The sequence below is a fragment of the Nanorana parkeri genome, unplaced genomic scaffold (assembly GCF_000935625.1).
Source record: "Nanorana parkeri isolate BGI_ZX_2015 unplaced genomic scaffold, ASM93562v1 scaffold189, whole genome shotgun sequence".
Taxonomy (NCBI): domain Eukaryota; kingdom Metazoa; phylum Chordata; class Amphibia; order Anura; family Dicroglossidae; genus Nanorana; species Nanorana parkeri.
Window position 1 is genome coordinate 903,814 of NW_017306457.1, and position 18,858 is coordinate 922,671.

At 41.6% G+C, this 18,858-nt stretch overlaps 1 protein-coding gene across 1 annotated transcript in view; it reads right to left on the reverse strand.

Annotated features, from left to right (window-relative positions):
• CACNA2D3 (calcium voltage-gated channel auxiliary subunit alpha2delta 3) overlaps positions 1-18,858 on the reverse strand; it is a 786,579-nt gene that overhangs the window by 524,275 nt on the left and 243,446 nt on the right. The window contains 1 exon segment of the mRNA XM_018555257.1: positions 4,571-4,630. Within this exon segment, the coding sequence (XP_018410759.1) occupies positions 4,571-4,630 (60 nt within the window).

Consider the following 18,858-nt stretch of genomic DNA (forward strand, 5'->3'; position numbering starts at 1 on the left):
GGGAGCCGTGAATAAAAAAAAAAGCCTGCAGGCACTGCAGGGGGCAGCCCTGGGCCTCGGCCGTGAGGACCCAGCAGACAGCCGCTTGAGTACACGGGCGCGCTGAGATGGACACACACACGGGTGGTTTTCTGCAGCCTCCCCCACCAAGAAACAGCCAGAGGAGGGGAACGTAAGTTAATAAATAAAATCATTTTTTTTTAGCCCAATTGATGGCATTGCTGTATAAAGTACAGCTGGTGTTTGTAGTTCTTTATGGCAGGTCCCATTCTGCATTGCAGCAATGCAGAATGGCACCCATCTCAGCAGTACTTTATACAGCAATGCCATTTTTCCAACTTTTTTTGTGGTTGCTAAAGGGGATATGGGTTAGGGGGGTTTGTGTTTTTTTTGGGGGGGGCTAAAAATAATCTGGCCCTTTGTTCCCTAGGTCCGCCACTGTCATGGTCCCTGTGTGTGCTGTAAAGGAACCACCACTCCAAGCTCGCTCCCGTGATGTACTACAATCTCATGTTTAGTTTACTAATTTGTATTGAGATTGTAGTCTAGCTTGGAGCAGTGGATACTTTACAACACACACAGGGACCATGGGGAACATAAATAGCCACCCTCCAGAAGGAAGGACAGTGTCAGCACGTATGCAGAGAAGATTTGAGGATCTACAGGCAAGTGATACACAAATAAGGTTTTGTTAATAGATAGGGCCGATTCACACCAATTGCGGCGCGTTCCAGATCGACAGCTGCTGGAACACACAGCAATCGCTCACAAAACTCCCCCCCCTTTGTTTTTATGTAGGAGGGGGCATGGCGCTGCATGGAAGTCAATGGCACCGCAGCCTCGCCCCCCCCCAACCCCCACCCTCCCCCTGCAGTGCGATCAGACGCATGGCAAACAAAACATTGCCTGAATTCCGGTCTTCCATTGACTTCAATGCACTGCCACGCCCCCTCCCACCTCAGAACAAAGGGGGAAGTTTTGTGAGTGATTGCTGTGCATTCCAGCAGCTTCCGCTCTGGAACGCACCACAATTGATGTGAATAGTTAGGCCTCATTCACATGAGAATCGGCCGGAACATACAGCTCCGTGTTGAGTGCACGGCCGTATCATGCAGCTCCCTGTCCTTCCCGGAAGCTGCCTGATACGGCCATGCATGCAGCACGGAGCTGTACGTGCCGACCGGTTCTCGTGTGAATGATGCCCTAAAGTTAAAGTACTCCTGAGATCAGTGTCACTTTTACTTTACACAGAACTGCATGCAATCCAGCACAAATCAGAAACCGAGGACTAAATTTTGCATGTTAACATTAAAAAAAATAATAATTACATTTACAAAGCTTTTCTCAATCTGTGAAATATTCAAAACATGTTCAGACTGATAGTTTATTTTCCCTCTTCTTCTAAAATTGTCATTTAGTTAGCTGTAAAGATTAGAAAACAGACAGCCTCCTGCGGAAATGACTGATAATAAATATATGTAAATGGCACAATATTCTTCTAGCTCGGAAGCAGAAAAGGATAAGTGTTTAAGAGAAGCGTATGTGAACTGTCTGAAGATAAACACTGACTTATAATAATAGTTTTCTACAAGTTCATCAGGAAAAAGTGCCTTCGGGCAGCATGTTAGAGAATTTTAAAAATGCAACACAAAAAAAAACAAAAGGAAGAAAATGAGCTCAGGGTGAATTAACTCTGTGATGGAGCAAAAATTAAATGCTAACAGCTTGGGGGGAAAAAGTGGCATGCAGCTCTCATACAGATCACCAAGTGCTAACACAATGAGCTACCACTTAGACAAGTTAAATTTGTCACTTTACAGCAGCTAGAGCACGTACAAGGTAAAGTGACTAGACATGTAACTCTGGAAAAAATTTAAAGAGAAGTGGGTATGTTGCGCTTGGTAAGTGAATCTATTTGGTTTTACTTACCAAGCGCAACATACCCACTTCTCTTTAAAACACTTAAACACACATTGTTGCGGCTGGTGTTTTAAATCCGACTCCTAGCGCAAACTAAGTTGTTTTGAATATTCTGGAAAAAATTTGTTTCATTTCGGATCAATTTGGATTTTTTTATCTATTTCGTTTTTCAGATTCCGGATGTAAAAAATGATTTGGTTCGTTTGTTCAGATCCGTCCAAATGTTCTTTTCGGAACAATACGAATTTTCGTTTCGGATCTATTCGGATGGGGTTCTTTAATGATAAATTAACAATTATTTTGTTTTTGTTTTTTTATCATTTTAGTTCCGACACTGTGCTCTCCTACTACTCTTATCGACTCCACAACATGAAGTCACATCACCGTGGACACACGTGTCCGATTTTGTTTCGTTTTGAACGAAATTCGTACGGATCCAAATTTTTGTTAAATGTGCATCCAGATTTGTTCGCATTCAGAGTCAATCGAATTTGGAAATGCAGATGCATCCGAATGTCCGAATTTAGCAAGTGTGTATGAATATTCATTCAGAACTAAACAAAATGTATGTGTCTAAAACTGACTGATAATCAGTTATCTGATGGCTTACAACAGTGGGCATACCCTAACTGCATCACGTTGTCACAATACTAATGAGGTCAGTGTTTAATACACTTGTTAGAATACACATTATTGTGTCTATTGCATCAACTACTGCAGTATACAATGTAGGTCACTAGATGGCAGTGTTTATAAGTTCTGTTATATCTCTGTTGTATTGAATAAGGAAGAGAATAAAGCTGTGGCTTCCTTCCTGTTTTAGTCAGTCAAGCTATGTGCAGCATGCATATAAGACTGTGTGCTTGTGTTTCTCTGCGAGGCTGTGCAAGAAGTTCCAACAAAATGTTATTGTTTAAAACAGTAGATCCAACCCTGCCAGTCTCTTCTTTTTGTCATGTTTGTCCTATCAACCGGCTTAGTCACAGAGAAGAACCTTGCTTGCAAACTTACCAGTCAGGGCCCATTCATACCACATACATTGGGCTGTGTTGCTCAATGTAGGCCTAACGCAATGACAAGCTAGAATCTGTTGTTTTCAATAGGTCTAGTTTGCACCAATGCATAGTATACAAGTTCAGGGTGAAAAAGGAACATGCTGCATGTAAACTCAGAGAAACATTTTCCAACACACATTAAAGCGAACCTTTGCCCCTTTTCACTAAAAATCACCTCATCATGTAGCTCTGCATGCTGATATGAAATCATCTTACATTCATTAGCTAAACAAACATATTTTCTTTTACTTACAATTACTGATTTTCTACTTCCTGGTCCTCTTAGGCATTAGTGATGTAATCTGTGCCAAAGTGATGCATCCTGGGAAGGGTACATCAGCAGTGCATTGCTGGGAAATCTCATCTCTCCATGCCTTTAGTAAAAAATGGCCACTGTGAGAAGAATGGGGAAGAATTAAGCTCACAGAGGGCTATGGAATTACAGTTTAACAGCGCTGATTGCCCAGAGCTGTTACATGGAGTGAGTCACATGCACCTTCATATCCAGAAGTACCAGGTATTTCATGCAGTTCCTTAAGCGAAACAGGCGCAGGAACCATGGAAAGGTAAGTATATGGTGGTCAACTCTGGACCTCCAGCTGCTGTGGAACTACAAGTCCCATGAGGAATTGCAAGTTATAGGCTTGACTCCCAGAGGCAAAGGCATGTTGGGATTTGTTGTCAAAGCACATCTGGATGGGCAGAGTTGCTCACACCCCTGGTAGTCAGGGGTTTAAAATAACCTGTTGAGTTTCCCTGAATAGGCAAAGCACAGATTTGCTTAAAAATAAATTCTGCAGAAGGCACAAAACTGTTTCATATACTGTATAATATAGCTATTGCACTATAATTATAACATTTAAACAAAAAACAAAAAAATCTATCTCACCCAAGCATTTTCCAGAAGCTAATATCTGTAAAAAAATAAGTCAAGGCAACTGGACTTGCTGTATTTTTCCTTGAAGACGTTTCACTGGTCATCCAACCAGCTTTCTCAATTCAGTATGATTTGTACAAACAAAATATCTGGGAATAAATGTGGTGAATGTTACTCCAATCCACATAATCTACATAATCTGTTAGTCACAACCAGGTGTTGATTGCATTTGCATCATATTTTTTTTTAAAATGCTGTTTTAACACCTCTCTCTGGGCAGGTTAATAACACCTCCTAAACTCCAGTTATGCAAATGCAATCAGCACCAGGTTGTGACTAACAGATTATGTGGATTGGAGTAACATTCACCATGTTTATTGCCAGATCATTTTTTGTACAAGTCATTCTGAATTGAGAAAGCTGGTCGGATGAACAGTGAAACGTCTTCAAGAAAAATACAGCAAGTCCAGTTGCCTTGACTGATTTTTTACAGATATACCATGACCTGGATGGATGAGAACCTTCACAGACATATTCCAGAAGCTAAGTTTTTAATGCAGCCTGGAAAGCAAAAACCTGCTGGATGCAGATGCTCTTCCAGCTTTCTGCATCACTAGATTCTGCTGGCATTGTTTTACTATCCCATAACCAAGTTTTTTTTTCCTAGAACCTTCCCTTCAAATAAAGATAACAGAAATGAAGTCATAAAGTGACTTACCTGTAGATCCGCATCAAATTCATGCTTTAAATGTGCTTCTTCTGCTGCTTCAACCAGCCTCTGGAATTGAAGATACATAATAGAGTTACAGTAGACTATTTAATTTGTAGATTATCTTCCAAACACAACACAACACAACAATCCATACATATAGGATGTAAGTGCCCTCCACTGGACCTGCATATATTACCTAAAACCAAGAAGAAATTCATCCAGTTTTGTTGCCTTTGGTGGACTGCACAGTATTAAGCTACCACTATTAAAGGAGAACTATGAGGTGAATGCTTTTCACTCAGCTCATAGTTCTAGCCGACCTGTGACAATGAGACTGTCACAGGTCGGCTCAGTAGATCGGGAGGTGAGCGAACACATACCCGGTTCGCTCGCCTCTCGATCCTGTCACGGCTCTCTGCCTTGACAGGGGGAGGGGCTGGATTCCCCTCTCCCCGCTCCGATCTGCCAGCGCTGACTGGCAGAACGGATGGGGGAGGGGGCGGGTACAGCTGGCTCTGCCTCTAGATAGGCAGAGCCAGCTGTCACTCACGCAGCTGGGCGGATCCTGTCATCTACGTCGGGATCCGCTCTGGCGTCTCAGTATACCGTGAGCTGTAGCTCGCGGTATACTGAGCATAGGGTAATGGGAGGACGCTAGTTTGTGTCCTCCCGTTACCCTAAGGAGAACTATGGGGAAAAACACTGACCCCATAGTTCTCCTTTAATGCTGTATATTCCCTCCACTAGCACCAGCCACTTCCTAAAGCTGAACTGTACCCGAGCTAAATATAATGAGGGGAATTGATCAAAACGGGAGCAGACAAAATCTGGAGTAGTTGTGCATGGCAACCAATCAGCTTCTCTCTTTCATTTTCAAATTTTGACGGAGCAAACTGAAAAGAGAAGCTGATTGGTTGCCAGGCACAGCTGTTCCAGTTTTTGTCTGCTCCAGTTTTGATCAATTCCCCCCAATATATTTTATTTTCAAATGCCCAAAATATATCAACTATTGTCTACTATTCATATCCCATCCCAGGACATCAAGCTACCCTAGGCACACCTAAATAAAGAAGCCCTTTTCTGCAAGCGCTGTTTTTATGTGACTATTTTAGTATAAACTATCGGTAGAATGCACTACTAGAGGCAGTATGCATGCTGTCTGCTTAATGTTTACCTGTGCAGACCACCTGACAAAGGAGAAAAAGAGGCTTCATGTTTCCTCAACCATAGAAAGCCTTCAGACTCCTCTAAACACCCTCTACACCCCTTCCTGCTACACTTCTCTTGTCGAATTTATCAACAAATATCTAGGAGTGGATAGAAGAAGGAAACAAAATAAGGAAAAAGTGTCACCATTTGTAAATTTGGATTGCTCGTTTCTTCTATAATCTGCTACCCCAGGATCTGGGATGTTAATTCTAAATACAGCACTTCCGTCATCATCGTTCAACTTTTGGCCACTGTGGTACTCAGGACAAGTATGAGCATTACCTCTGTCTTTCTGTACATTCTTAATGAGATCCATGACCCCTGCACTGCAAACAGTGGGCATTGCTGATAATGACCTTTAATAATGTATCTTGTTGAGAGACATATCAAATGTAGCACAGTAAGTAGTAAGGGAACTGTAAGGACCACAGATGTAGCGGCAGTAATAACTTTGATCTCTAGCAGTCTCATATAATGTATCCCCAGTCTCTGACAGTCTACAAAAGCATGTTTCGGTCTCCATCAACTCCAATGCAGGTGTTTTCCTATTCACAGTCTTTGACCATCTCCTGTAGCATGTAAACGGTCTCTAACCATCTTGTGTAGCATGATCACAGTCTCGCACTATCTCATGTAGCATGTCCACAGACTTTATTCTTCTCCTGTAGCATGTCCACAGTCTCCATCCATCTCCTGTAGTATGCCCACAGTCCCTAACCTTCTCCTGTAGCATCTCCACAGTCCCTAACCATCTCCTGTAGCATGTCCACGGTCTCCATCCATCTCCTGTAGCATGTCCACAGTCTCCATCCATCTCCTGTAGCATGTCCATAGTCTCCATCCATCTCCTGTAGTATGCCCACAGTCCCTAACCTTCTCCTGTAGCATCTCCACAGTCCCTAGCCTTCTCCTGTAGCATCTCCACAGTCCCTAACCTTCTCCTGTAGCATGTCCACAGTCCCTAACCATCTCATGTAGCATGTCCACATCTCTGTCCATCTCTTGTAGCATACCTTTAGTCTCTGGTCATCTCTTGTTGTATGTCTGCAGTCTTCCATTGACATATCTCTGTGACATTATATTTATTCAATATTATGTGCGACCCTTTGATCTTGATGGGGTGCACGTGAGGCCCCTAGATCTAGTAAGTTGACCACCACTGCCATAACTGTTGTTCCTCCATTAATCTGACTGGTATGACTGGTATGACTGGACTACACAAAATGTAATCTTTACACCAGGAGTGGGCAACCCCGACCCTCCAGCTGTTGTGAAAGTCCATTGAGGCATTGCAAGGCTAAACATTACGGGCATCACTCCCAGAGACAGAGGCATGATGGAATTTGTAGTTGAAGCACAGCTAGTTGCCCAACCCTGTTTTACACTAATTGGATGATAGTGCCCATGTGATCTTTATAACCGCTTCATGTGAATCTATAGATCCCTAAAAAAGGTTTGTAATGTACTATGAAAAAGGGAGAAAAAAAAAAAAGTTTTCCACAGCAACAACAAAAGCAATAAGTCACTTGTCAGTGCGACATAATTGTGAGGTTTTTGATTACTTACAGGCAGCAATAAACAAAGACATAAAAAAAAAGATCTGCGGCAGTGTATATACAATCGCCCACATAATTTGAGATAAGCACCAGCGTTCCCTTTGTAATCACAGTCATTGAGTTGTGGATTATGGGGAACTGAAAATGATGACATCTTAAATATTGCATCCTAAAACCTTTCAAGGAGCAACAATGATTTGAATGTATCTGAGTCACCTAATGAGAGCCGAATAAACACCGGATCAATATCACATCATATGGAAAGCCAACAAACATCATTATAAATTACAATTACAGCATTATTTCACTGTAATCAATGCAAGGAGCATGGAGAACATCACTTATCTGCATTGCTCTATTACATGTGTTTGATCGATAGGGAATGTGCTGATGTGATAACCGAAACATTATCTTTTGTTATATTTAATATGTGCTTTTATGCTATATAATACAGGCCTCCGTATTACATTGGAGCACAGATATTCGGTGTTTGTTTAAATGCGCAAATTCTTTAAACTTTACCTATAGACTTGTTGGATTCTATGGTAAAAGAAGTGGTTAGTTAAAGAAGAACTCCAAGCAAAATTTGTATTAACCTTTTCAGTGGAGCTACCCCCGCACAGCAAAGGTTAAAAGTGAACTATGGGGTATCCATAGTTTTTATCCCATAGTTCTCTTCAGGGTAACAGGAGGACATATACTAAGGTCCTTCGGCGACCCAAAGCTCAGTATATAGTGGGCTATAGCTTGCTATATACTGAGAGTGCTGCAGCTGGGACGGAACCTGACAATACTGTTGAGATCCACCCAGCTGGCTGATTGACAGCTGCCTTTGCCTATCTAGAGGCAGAGCCAGCTGTGTCTGCACCCTCCCTCATCCATTCCTTCAGTAAGCGCTGGAGGATCGGAGAGGGGAGTGGGGGAATCCCTGGGGGGAGCGGTGACTGGCAGTCACCGCTCTCTGCAGGGAGATGATCGGAAAGTGAGCGAGCGACGGTATGTATCCGCTCACTTCCCGAGCTATAGGGGACGTGTGACAGTTTCAGTGTCACACGTCGGCTCTAACTATGGGGATGAGTGAAAGTCACTCACCTCATAGTTCTCCTTTAAGTTCTCATTTTGGTCTAGGGAGGAAAATAACAAAGTTATACTCACCTGATCCTCATAGCCATCCGGCTGGTCCAGCGCTCCCTCCAGCCTGTCTCCTCCTACGATCAAGAGATCATATGTCGGAGTCCTCATTTCCTATACACTGTGTATACAGTAGAACGTGATGGTTTGTGAGGAGGAAAGGGAGGGAGGATCCAGGGACCAGTCTAAGAGTAAGCCAGCTCCAAGAAGCGGGTGAGCATAACTTTGTTATGTTCCTCCCTAGACCATAACGATCAGTTAACCCTTGCAGTGCTGGGGTAGCCCCACTGCAAGGGTTAATACAAATCTTGATTATTTTTGAAGGCTGATATTAAGGTCCACCCCCTGTACAATTTAAACTCACCGACTTGTTGGGAAGTTGCGCCCCTGTTTGTGCATAGCTGATTTAAGAAGGATAGGTTGTGGGAGAGTTTGGTGTCACTTGCAGTGGGAGATGCTCCCTGATAATGTCACATCCATTTCTTTTACAGACTATTCTACCGACCTTGTCAAAGTAACAGGCAAAAAGCACTAGTTTACCGAGAATTAAAAGAGACCTTTAATGTAGTATTAAACGCTCATTCTTTTGTCAATAATGAATCCAGATCAAACAAATATACATCGCACAGCAAAGCATTTCTTTAACGTTTTGCACAAGCACTTACAGTAATCATATTTACAAACAGCTCCAACTCTCTCAGCTCAGCTTCCCTGAACCTCCTGTTCAGTACAAAATCACAAGGGACATATCATATTCTAGTAGTTGTCTATCTACTAGTTTGAAGAGAGAAGAGGGGGCAGGGAGCACGGAACGGGCTTGCCTTGCTGTACCTATGTGTTTGTGTACTTACTAGCACACAAAAGAGTGGCTCCATAGGATCCTGCAGGGTAAATGTGAGGTCAGAGCCACAACAGCTTCTGACTTGGATTCAGAGGCTTGGGCTCTGTGGAAGGTTTGAACCAATGGCAAAGTGCTTTTTGTCCAAGTTGAAAAAAAGTCCAAAAGAAAACAAAAACATCCTTATAGATGCCTCATCAGTGACGATAAAGTGAGGGATAGGGAGGCTCCTCCCTCCTCCACACATAGCTCGGTGACAGGGTCTGGGGCAGGGCGGGGCCAGGGGGGGGCGGGGGGGGCTGTGCCTCAACTGTAATGATGTATTACCATATACGGAGCTGCATTTATATGTGCCTTTATATCTGCCTGGAGTTTATCTTTACCAAATCTGCCCAATATTATTGGGAAAATATTTTTTAAATGTTATTTTCCTCAAACTCTTAAAACTCAAAAAAAAAAGCTGAACCAAAAAAAGACAATAAAAAGCACCTGTTTTGTGTAATTACCTCTAATGCAGCAGAGCAGAAAGTCTGGCTTAAACAATGAGATACATTTAATTTTAACATGTAATATAGGAAAGTGAACAGCGAGAGCAATTCTCGGCAGAACAGATAGATTAGCCACAAAGGCAATATTATACTTATAGACCGTAGCATCCAATTTCAAACACGAGGCAAAAGAATAGGAAGTGCATGAGATTTAATGAGCAAGTATTGACCTCCTGTGCAGCCATATTATGGACTGTATAGGCAATAAATGTGTGGAGGCAGATACTTTCTTTTGCTAAGGAGAAGCAGAGTTCCCCCTGTGTTCATTTAAAAGAAAGAACGCCTCATCAGATGAACCCTTTCATGCCAGAGGTCATTGATGTCTAGATGGCCAGGTCAAAGTTAATAGAGTCAAGATGCTTTGGTTACCGTATTTTTCCGTCTATAAGACGCCCCCATGTATAAGACACCCCTCCATTTTTAGGTAAATATTTTTTTTAAAAGTATCATCTTATACACGGGAAAATACAGTAATTTAAAAATAACTCTATGGAAATTTGCAAATATATATATATATATAGTAATGTAAATGGGTAAGCCGTATTAGTCCAGTAGAGAAGATGTCTAAAAAAACAAAACGGAGTATTGTATTATACTACAATACTCTGTTTTGTTTTTTTAGACATCTTCTCTACTGGACTAATACAGCTTGCCCATTTACATCACACTACAATGGAAGATACCGAATACAGCCACCTAAAGAAGCAAGCAATAAAGTTGATTGGAAAAGAAACTCAGATCAACAGTGACATATTTTTTCTTACCCGTTGTAAGAAAATGAACCTCATCCCAAAGGGACTTACTATGAAGAACCTACTCTCAACTACCCACAACTCACCAGCAGCTGAGAACATCTGCAGACGAAGCAGTGAGAAACTACGCAAACTCCTAATTCATCAGCTATATGGAAAAAGACAAAGATTACGCTGCCAGAGACAATCCCTACTCCATAGTCTCCTAAAAATTACACCTGAAGCCAAACAATTGGAAATACAAATGGACTATTTCTACAGGAAAAAACAACAAAGCCTCATCAGTAAGAAAAAGAAGAAACTGGCAAGCCTTGCACAATTCAAAGATGTCCCAAACACAAGATTAACCAATTTCACTTCATCCTCTGGAACTACCTATGTCCCTATCCAAGCTGAAATGGTTAACAACCCTGAAAGCTGCACTATGCTACAATACTGCTTATCCTTTGTCATTATTTTTATTATTATTGGTAGATCTAAAAATTGTAATTTTATGTATTAAAAATAAATGAGTACAACATATGGCTCTGCAGCATCCACTGCTACCAGAAGATGGCAGTGTTCATCTGCATGCTAAAGGCCTATTTTGTCAATGAAGCCTCAAGCTTGCATGTGATCACTTTCATAGCTGCCATGGTAAACACATGATTGGGCACCACCCTGATTGGTTCTAAATCATCAGTAGGGACCGGAATTAAGAGTCAGCAGCCCATCAAAATGTCAGCTGCTGCCTCTCAAAGAAGGAATGTTTATTAAATAATAATAATAATGAGCATTATCATTGTTATTATTATACAACAACAATAGTACTCTGTTATTAGAATTTCTGTCCGCCAGATCAATGTTTTCCCAATAGTCTACACAGATGTTAAAGTCAAATTATAGGCATCTCTTGCAAAATAAGTTACATCACTGAATGATAAATTTAAACAAACTTGCATGCCCAAGAAGAATAGCTGTGGCAGTTTTTCTTTTTATTACACCAAGAAAGAAATAGCCTACTGCTTAGTAGTCAATGTCAGAAATGCAGTGGAAAGGCATATCAACATCTACAGAAGAGAAGCAGGTAAACATCTGCAAAAAGTTTGCTAAAATCCTGAATATGTACAGTATACAGATGACCTGAAGAGAATGGTATCATTTGAAATATGTTTACCCCTTTAACTATGTATTTCCTTGTCTATGACATGTGTTGACCTCACACTCCATATTATTAAAAATGTCACTTTTTTCATGTGCATTTATTCAACTATTTTTTTTGTTCACTTCTTTTAGCATTTACCCCTTTTCCTTGCTTCTTGTCTAGACAAGTCTAACTTACAACTTACTTACAGCCTACTGGGAAACCTAAGTCACGTATCCTAGAAGGCAGCAGGTTCGACACAGAATGCAATATGTAAACTATATATGCCTGTGCCAGATGTTGTTGTGTGCATGTGGGAGATCTGGCGCTGTATCATCAAGGGGCGGGCTGCAATACAACAGGAAAAGACAGCCAGCACCACATAACAGAGGAAATGAAGATGGTGAAGCGGGACCTGACATGCAGCAGTGGAATGATGAAACAGAAGAAGGAAATGTGTGATTTGTGGGATTCGTAGAGGACGTACATATGTTTATTGAAGAGATTACAACATTAAATTAAAGTAAATTAAATATGATATAGAATATCACTATATAATTGTACCGAGTACCGAGCAGAATAGCTGAGCCACATGCCGCTCGGCAGCATTCGGCTATTCACTCACTGCCGTTTGGCCCCTATGTGAATAGGGGCGAACGGCAGCGAGTGAACTGCCGGACCTTCGGCTCAGCCGATCCAGATGTTGGATCGGCTGAGTCTAGGTTCCTCTGCACTTCGGCTCAGCTGAAATCAGCCGTACTGAGCCGGAGTGAATAGCCGATCGTCTTTCGGCTCTGTTCACTTCGGCACGGCTATTCACTTGGCTGCCTTTGGCAGCTTAGTGAATAACCCTTTTAGGCTTCATTCATACCTAAGTGTAAATCTAGCCAGGGGATTTAGAGCCTTTTTTTCTCTGTACACACATTTTCCAAGCATTTTTATACACAACGTTTAGTACAGGAGCAGAGTCATACGTTTTTGGCCTCACAGATTTTCAAATGGGAGTGCCTGAAAAACATGTTTTTTTTCAAGCTTTCTTTAGGTGTCTAATGTAATTCTGTAAAGGCCGAAGTGCATGATATTGCTCCAAAAGAAGCCCTTGTATTTTTCAAGCTTCACTCCTCTTGTTGAGCATTGTTATGCTTAGAGAAATTAACTATAAATAGTTTAATAGCACCACATGATGCTGTATCCCAGAGTTGCAGATATTAATTTTAAACCATGTCTGTCAGTTCTGTAACAAAATCAGGGAGGAAATCCCCTGCAATAGAAGAGCTATTATAGCTCCCTGGCAGCTTGCTCCTTTGCAGCACTCTAGCCTTAGGTAGACTCTTCAGCATTAGACACTTGGAAGTGCCAGATGCATGGACGGATTTACTCTCTCTGCTGCCCCAAGGCCAAGTTCCTCAATACGTCCCCCCTACCCGCTAAACCCCACCCCCCATGGAGAATGGCAGACCTGCAGGCTGCATACAAGTGATCTCGGCGACATTGCCGGGATCACTTGTACAAAACAAGCGGCGGTTTCCCTGCTGTACATTTAGCTCTGCTTGCCCAAAGCAGGGCTAAATGTAGAAAACTACACGCCTGGCACCCGGAACTGCATGTCCCGGGCATCGGGAGATAGTTATTGCACACCCCTGCTGCCCCTCTACTCCCTGTTGCTCCAAGGCCAGGCCTTGGTTGACCTCGTGGGAAATCCGGCCCTGGCCAGATGCTGGGCCCCCCAGATGCATGTTCTGGTACCTTGCTCTGACTCCTACGTTGGGGGCTGTGTCCTTCCTTGTCATGGAAGTTGAAAGTAATGTTGAAAGTATGTCAGGGGCCACAGACATCCGACACTCCTGGAAGTGTCGAATCCTGAGGAATCTGACTGAGGCTGCAGTACTGGAAGGTAGGGGAAGTAAGAGACACAGGCTTGCCAAGAGTTGACTATAATACTTCTATTGCAGGGAACATACTTTAGGATTTTGTAAAGGAACAGACAGGGTCACTTTAAAGGTGGCAACGTGTATATTTTAATGCAACAGCACACTGGTATAGTGGTCAGCACTTCTGCCTGACAGCACAGGGAGCTCCCAATTCAAATTCTGGTCAGGACCCTATGGCTAAAGTGACACTATATGTATGCATATGAGATAGGGACCTTAGATTGTAAGCTCCTTGAGTTTAGGGACTGATGTGAATGTACAGTATGTAAAGCACTGCGTAAATTATCAGCGCTATACAAATATAAATAAAAAAATAAAATAACAAAGCAATTGAATTAATTTACAGCATAGCTATTTTGGAACTATTCATAAATATTTTGTGATAAGATTCCTGATGGTGATGTATATCAATGCATTTTAATTGGATAAATGTTCAAAGATTAAAAAATGTTTGATTTATGTGATTTAAAGCGCTGTGTTAATTGGATACTGTCTGCAAGTATATGTGAACGGTCTGTTTATTCTACTTTCAGAGGACTGGTATCTCTGCATAGCTGGCATACAAGAAAGCTGCAGTAGACTTTTATCTTCTCTTTGTTTCTTAAACAATTAACCCTCTGTTAGCATGGTGTCTTTATTAATTCTCCACCATTTCTCAACACATTTTGGGGTTTAAGTCACATTTAATTCACCAAGCACTGTTCTGAAAATGCCAAGAAACCTTCCTATTTCATCGAGGCAAAGTGACACTGGGTAGTGCCCATTGTCATTTTTTTTTTATCAGCACTTAACTTAATATGATCATAATGCTTTTTCTTGACCGAAATTGCAAGAAATTGTCAGTCCTGCCCAGTTGTCTTTTGGTAATCCCTCCCACTTTCCTCATCTCCACAATATAGGGAATAATTGTTTAGTAGCCCAAAATAAGCACTTAATATGATCATGCCTTTTCTCGACTTAAATTACAAAAAATTGTAACAGCCCTGCCCAGTTGTCTCTTTACAAAATCCCTTCCACTGTCCTCATCTCCACAATATAATAATTGCTGAATAGTTCAAAATAAGAACTGAAAGAGCTGATTAGACTCCTTGAGATAGCACAGGAAGAGTAAACAGGATACAGGACAGGTCTGAATTTCTGAATATAAACACAATTCTTTTTTTTTCCGAACTGATACAGCAAAATGCTTTTGATGGCATACTTAACAGACAAAAAGGTGCAAATAAGAGAAGTTCATTGTTAGGATTTACATGCAATTTTAAATCAGTATCAGAAACATTCAAACTGATTATATTTATTCTACACTGAACATTGTCTACAAGGTCATTTCACAGCAAACAGCAAAATGACAATTTAAAATTTGAACTCTTCTGTCTTTAATGCATTATAGATGGTTACACTATTACAGATGTCTGCATTAGCATTACAGATTTTGTTTTACTTTAACCTGTCGACTAGAGATGTTCAGATACCCAGTACCATACTCGCTACAAGTACAAGTACAGATACTTTTCCAGCTCCAAGACTAGACTAGAGAAAAACTGAAAAGTTAGGAGGCAGCTGTCATTTTTAAGGAGCATCCGGAGCTTCTGGGATTTGTGCATCCCTGTTTTCTAATAAATATATATAAGGGATGCACCAATATAATTTTTTCTAGACCAAGTACTGATACTTGTCCAAGTACTTACAGATCCGATTACTGATACAGTTTTGTTTAGTGTCATGTGACTGTTTTGCTAAAACAATACAGACTAATGATTTCAGGACAGTGGTGGAGCGTCAGAGCCAGGTCCCAGCTGCAACCGCTCAACCCTGGTAGTTCTCGTGAAAATGCCAAGTATTGGCACTGGTATTTGAACTGGTATCCGAACATCCCTACTGTTAAACCATACTCACATTTAAGACAGATAACAAGACATTATTTTGTCTTACAGATCAACGACACCAAAACAAAAAGCAGAACACTGGTTAAATATTTTATTAACTTTTGCAGGGGGCTATCCACTGCACCTCAAGGGTTAACTGCTCATTTTTGCTTAGGGTCTCAGGATCCTCGAATAATCACATCCAATATACTGTATAGGACGTGAGGACACCGAGGGACATTCAATTGCTGAAGTGGAGGAAGAGACAGGCAGGAGGGAGTGCTGTCACAGCCAACCGGGTCAGAGGTTCGGGGGAGTATAATTTTGTTATTTTTGACACTAGGCAAAAATGAGCACTTAAGCCATGCAGTGTGGGAGTAGCCCACTACAAGGGCTAATACCAATTTTAACTAGAGTTCTTTAAGAAAAATGGATCTTAATATAGTTTTCATTTAAAAAAAGATTCCAAGGGCTAACATCACAATACTCTTAGGCCTCATTCACACAGTAAAACTTTTAGATTGTAAGCCCTCACGGGTAGGGTCCTCCTTACCATCTTGTCTTGAATTGTATTGTGATTGTAATGTCTTCCTTATATTGCAAAGCGCTGCGCAAACTGTTGGCGCTATATAAATCCTGTATAATAATAATAATAAAACAGCGGCTGATGAGCGTTTTTACCACCCACCTAAAACTAAATATAGCAGCTGCTGATGCTTATACATATGCCATAGCCACGATTCCTTGCACCGCAGCCATGACAAATTTTACAAAGCATGTCGCGTTTGGCTTCTCATCTCCTGTCCTGTGGATACAGCAGGAACAGACTATCTAGCAGAGTAAACCTTTCCCTGCTGTTTTTTGTTATTATTATTATTTTGACAGTGGGGCCGCCGGCCGCCGGCAGAGTAAAAAAAAAAAACAACAACAACAGACAGCATGGAAATGAATAGCTAGGATGCTACTGAATATTTCAATTGCAATAGCCAACAGCAGATGTGGGCCTGAAGTCCTCCTTCAGATTATACTAATAAAATATTAGCTGGGCCAGAAGGCACGCCAACAATTTAAAAGACGTTAACGAATATTTGTGAATTGCCACATATGATAGACCCACCAAATATCTGAGACAACAGAATTAGTTGTAGGATGTTTCCATACAACAGGGATGCTGTTATTCCCTCTCCTGCTATGATGAAAGGTAATGCTGGGCACACACCTTACAACCATTGCAAGACTGTAAGGTCTCATGGAAACCTTGCTAAAATTGATACATGTGCAGTTAATGGTACATTAATGTGTTTAATAACCTGTAGATAAATAAAAAAGGGAATGTGATACATTTAGAGTATTTGACACCCCAGGTGGATAGATAGATTGTTTTAATACCCCCTACTTGATAGGATTACATAATTTTCTGAAAAATCCTGAAATTAGACAAATAATAATAATGTGTTCGATGGTCTCGCTGGCAACGAAAATCGCTGAGGGCTAAAAGGGGGGTGGAGGTGCACGGTGGGTAGACGGCTATGCGTTTCGAGGAGATTCCTCTTTATCAAGCCACAAGATCTCCTCAATAAAGCTTGATTAAGAGGAATCTCCTCGAAACGTGTAGCCGTCTACCCACCGTGCACCTCCACCCCCCTTTTAGCCCTCAGCGATTTTCGTTGCCAGCGAGACCATCGGACACCTCGAGACAGCAGCCCTACAGCATTGCCAGTATATACGGCATCGGTCGCTCCAGCGCTGTTCGCGGCTTCTCGCTCTCTCCCTCACATTCCCCCTATCCCAGCCATCGCGGCCCGGCCTGGCCAGCCGAGTACGTGAGCGGCTCCAATATTGCAGATATGTTCTAAGACCAGCTCAACATTTGACAACTTGAGGGATTTAGCCATTCAGCCCAGCCCCCTTTTTCAGCCACTCACCTCTCATCTGCCAGATAGAAGGACCTGACCATCACATCCTGAAGTGAAGATTTGGGCAGAGTCTCCCATATCCTAACTGTAAGTTTACATCCTTTCCATTCTAGAAGATTGTTTCTATGCTCTTATTTGATACAAGCATTGCCCATAAAAGTTATTCCAGGTAGTAGCGCTCCTCCGAGTCTGTTTGTCCATTTGCATTGGTGCCCCCTACATTAATGGTCAGTGTAGTGACCACTTTCATATATGGTCAATGGGAAGAATGTCATGTCACATTGGTGGTCAGTTAAAAAAAACCCTCTAAATTAGAAGTCAATGTTGTACCACCTTAAGTTAGTGGTCATTGTAGTGCCCCTCTACATTGGTGGTCAATAGGACTAATCCCCCGCCCCTTACTTTGGTTGTCAGTGTAGTGCCCTCTTACACTGATGGTCAGTAGGAAGAATGTGAGGTGGTCAGTGTAGTGTAGTGCCCCCTTACATTAGTTATCAGTAGAATAGTCATTACATTGCTGGTCAGTGTAGTGACACCATTCATCGGTGGTCAATAGGAATAATGCCCCCTACACTTGTGTTCAGTGAGAGAAATGCCATGTTTTATTGATGGTCAGAGTGAAGAATGCTCTTTACATTGGTGGTCAGTGAGAAGAATGCTTTCCTTACTGATAGCTAATGATATCATTGCACCACCACCACCAGCAGCCTCTGGAGAACGCAACGATTACGTGGAACCCTGGTTAAAAAAATCAGCTCCAGCATATGGTCATTATACATTCAAATGTTGTCGCCCCCCCCCCCCCCCCCACCGCCACCACCTTTACTAAATTGTAAGTCAGCCCAGAACCTGTCCTCTGGGCTTATTCAGTCAAGCTGTCTAAGATTATGAAGCCTGTACAACACGTAGTAACCCTGACTTTCCCTGACTGTTATTCTAGTCACAGAAGCTCACAGATCATTTCAGGCTTCTAGGGTTATGACACAAATCCCTTGTTCATTGCTTTTTGCACTCAAATAAGCTTGTATCAATCAAGTCACATCGTGCATGCATATAGTGGTAGTCCTACTGCCAAATGCCAATATTGTGCTGTGTCATGTAATCAAGGAATTGTGCATTAGTAAACAGTAGGCTGAATCAAAAACTGTATAAAATATGGGAAATCAGGAGACAATGGTGGGAAAATTGGATTAATTATGTGCAATTTGTGGTTACTGTGCTAAGGCACGCTTGTGGGCTGCCAGTGGAAAACAAGTTACCACTTCACATTTATCAAGAGGTGATCTACTCTAATGTCTAATGGGTATAATTATGCATTTAGATAAATACCACAGAAAATGCTGTATAAATAGAAAACAAAAAGAATGCTTTCTAGCTGTGAATTCAATTGTGCAAACACAACAATAATACATATATTTCATAGCA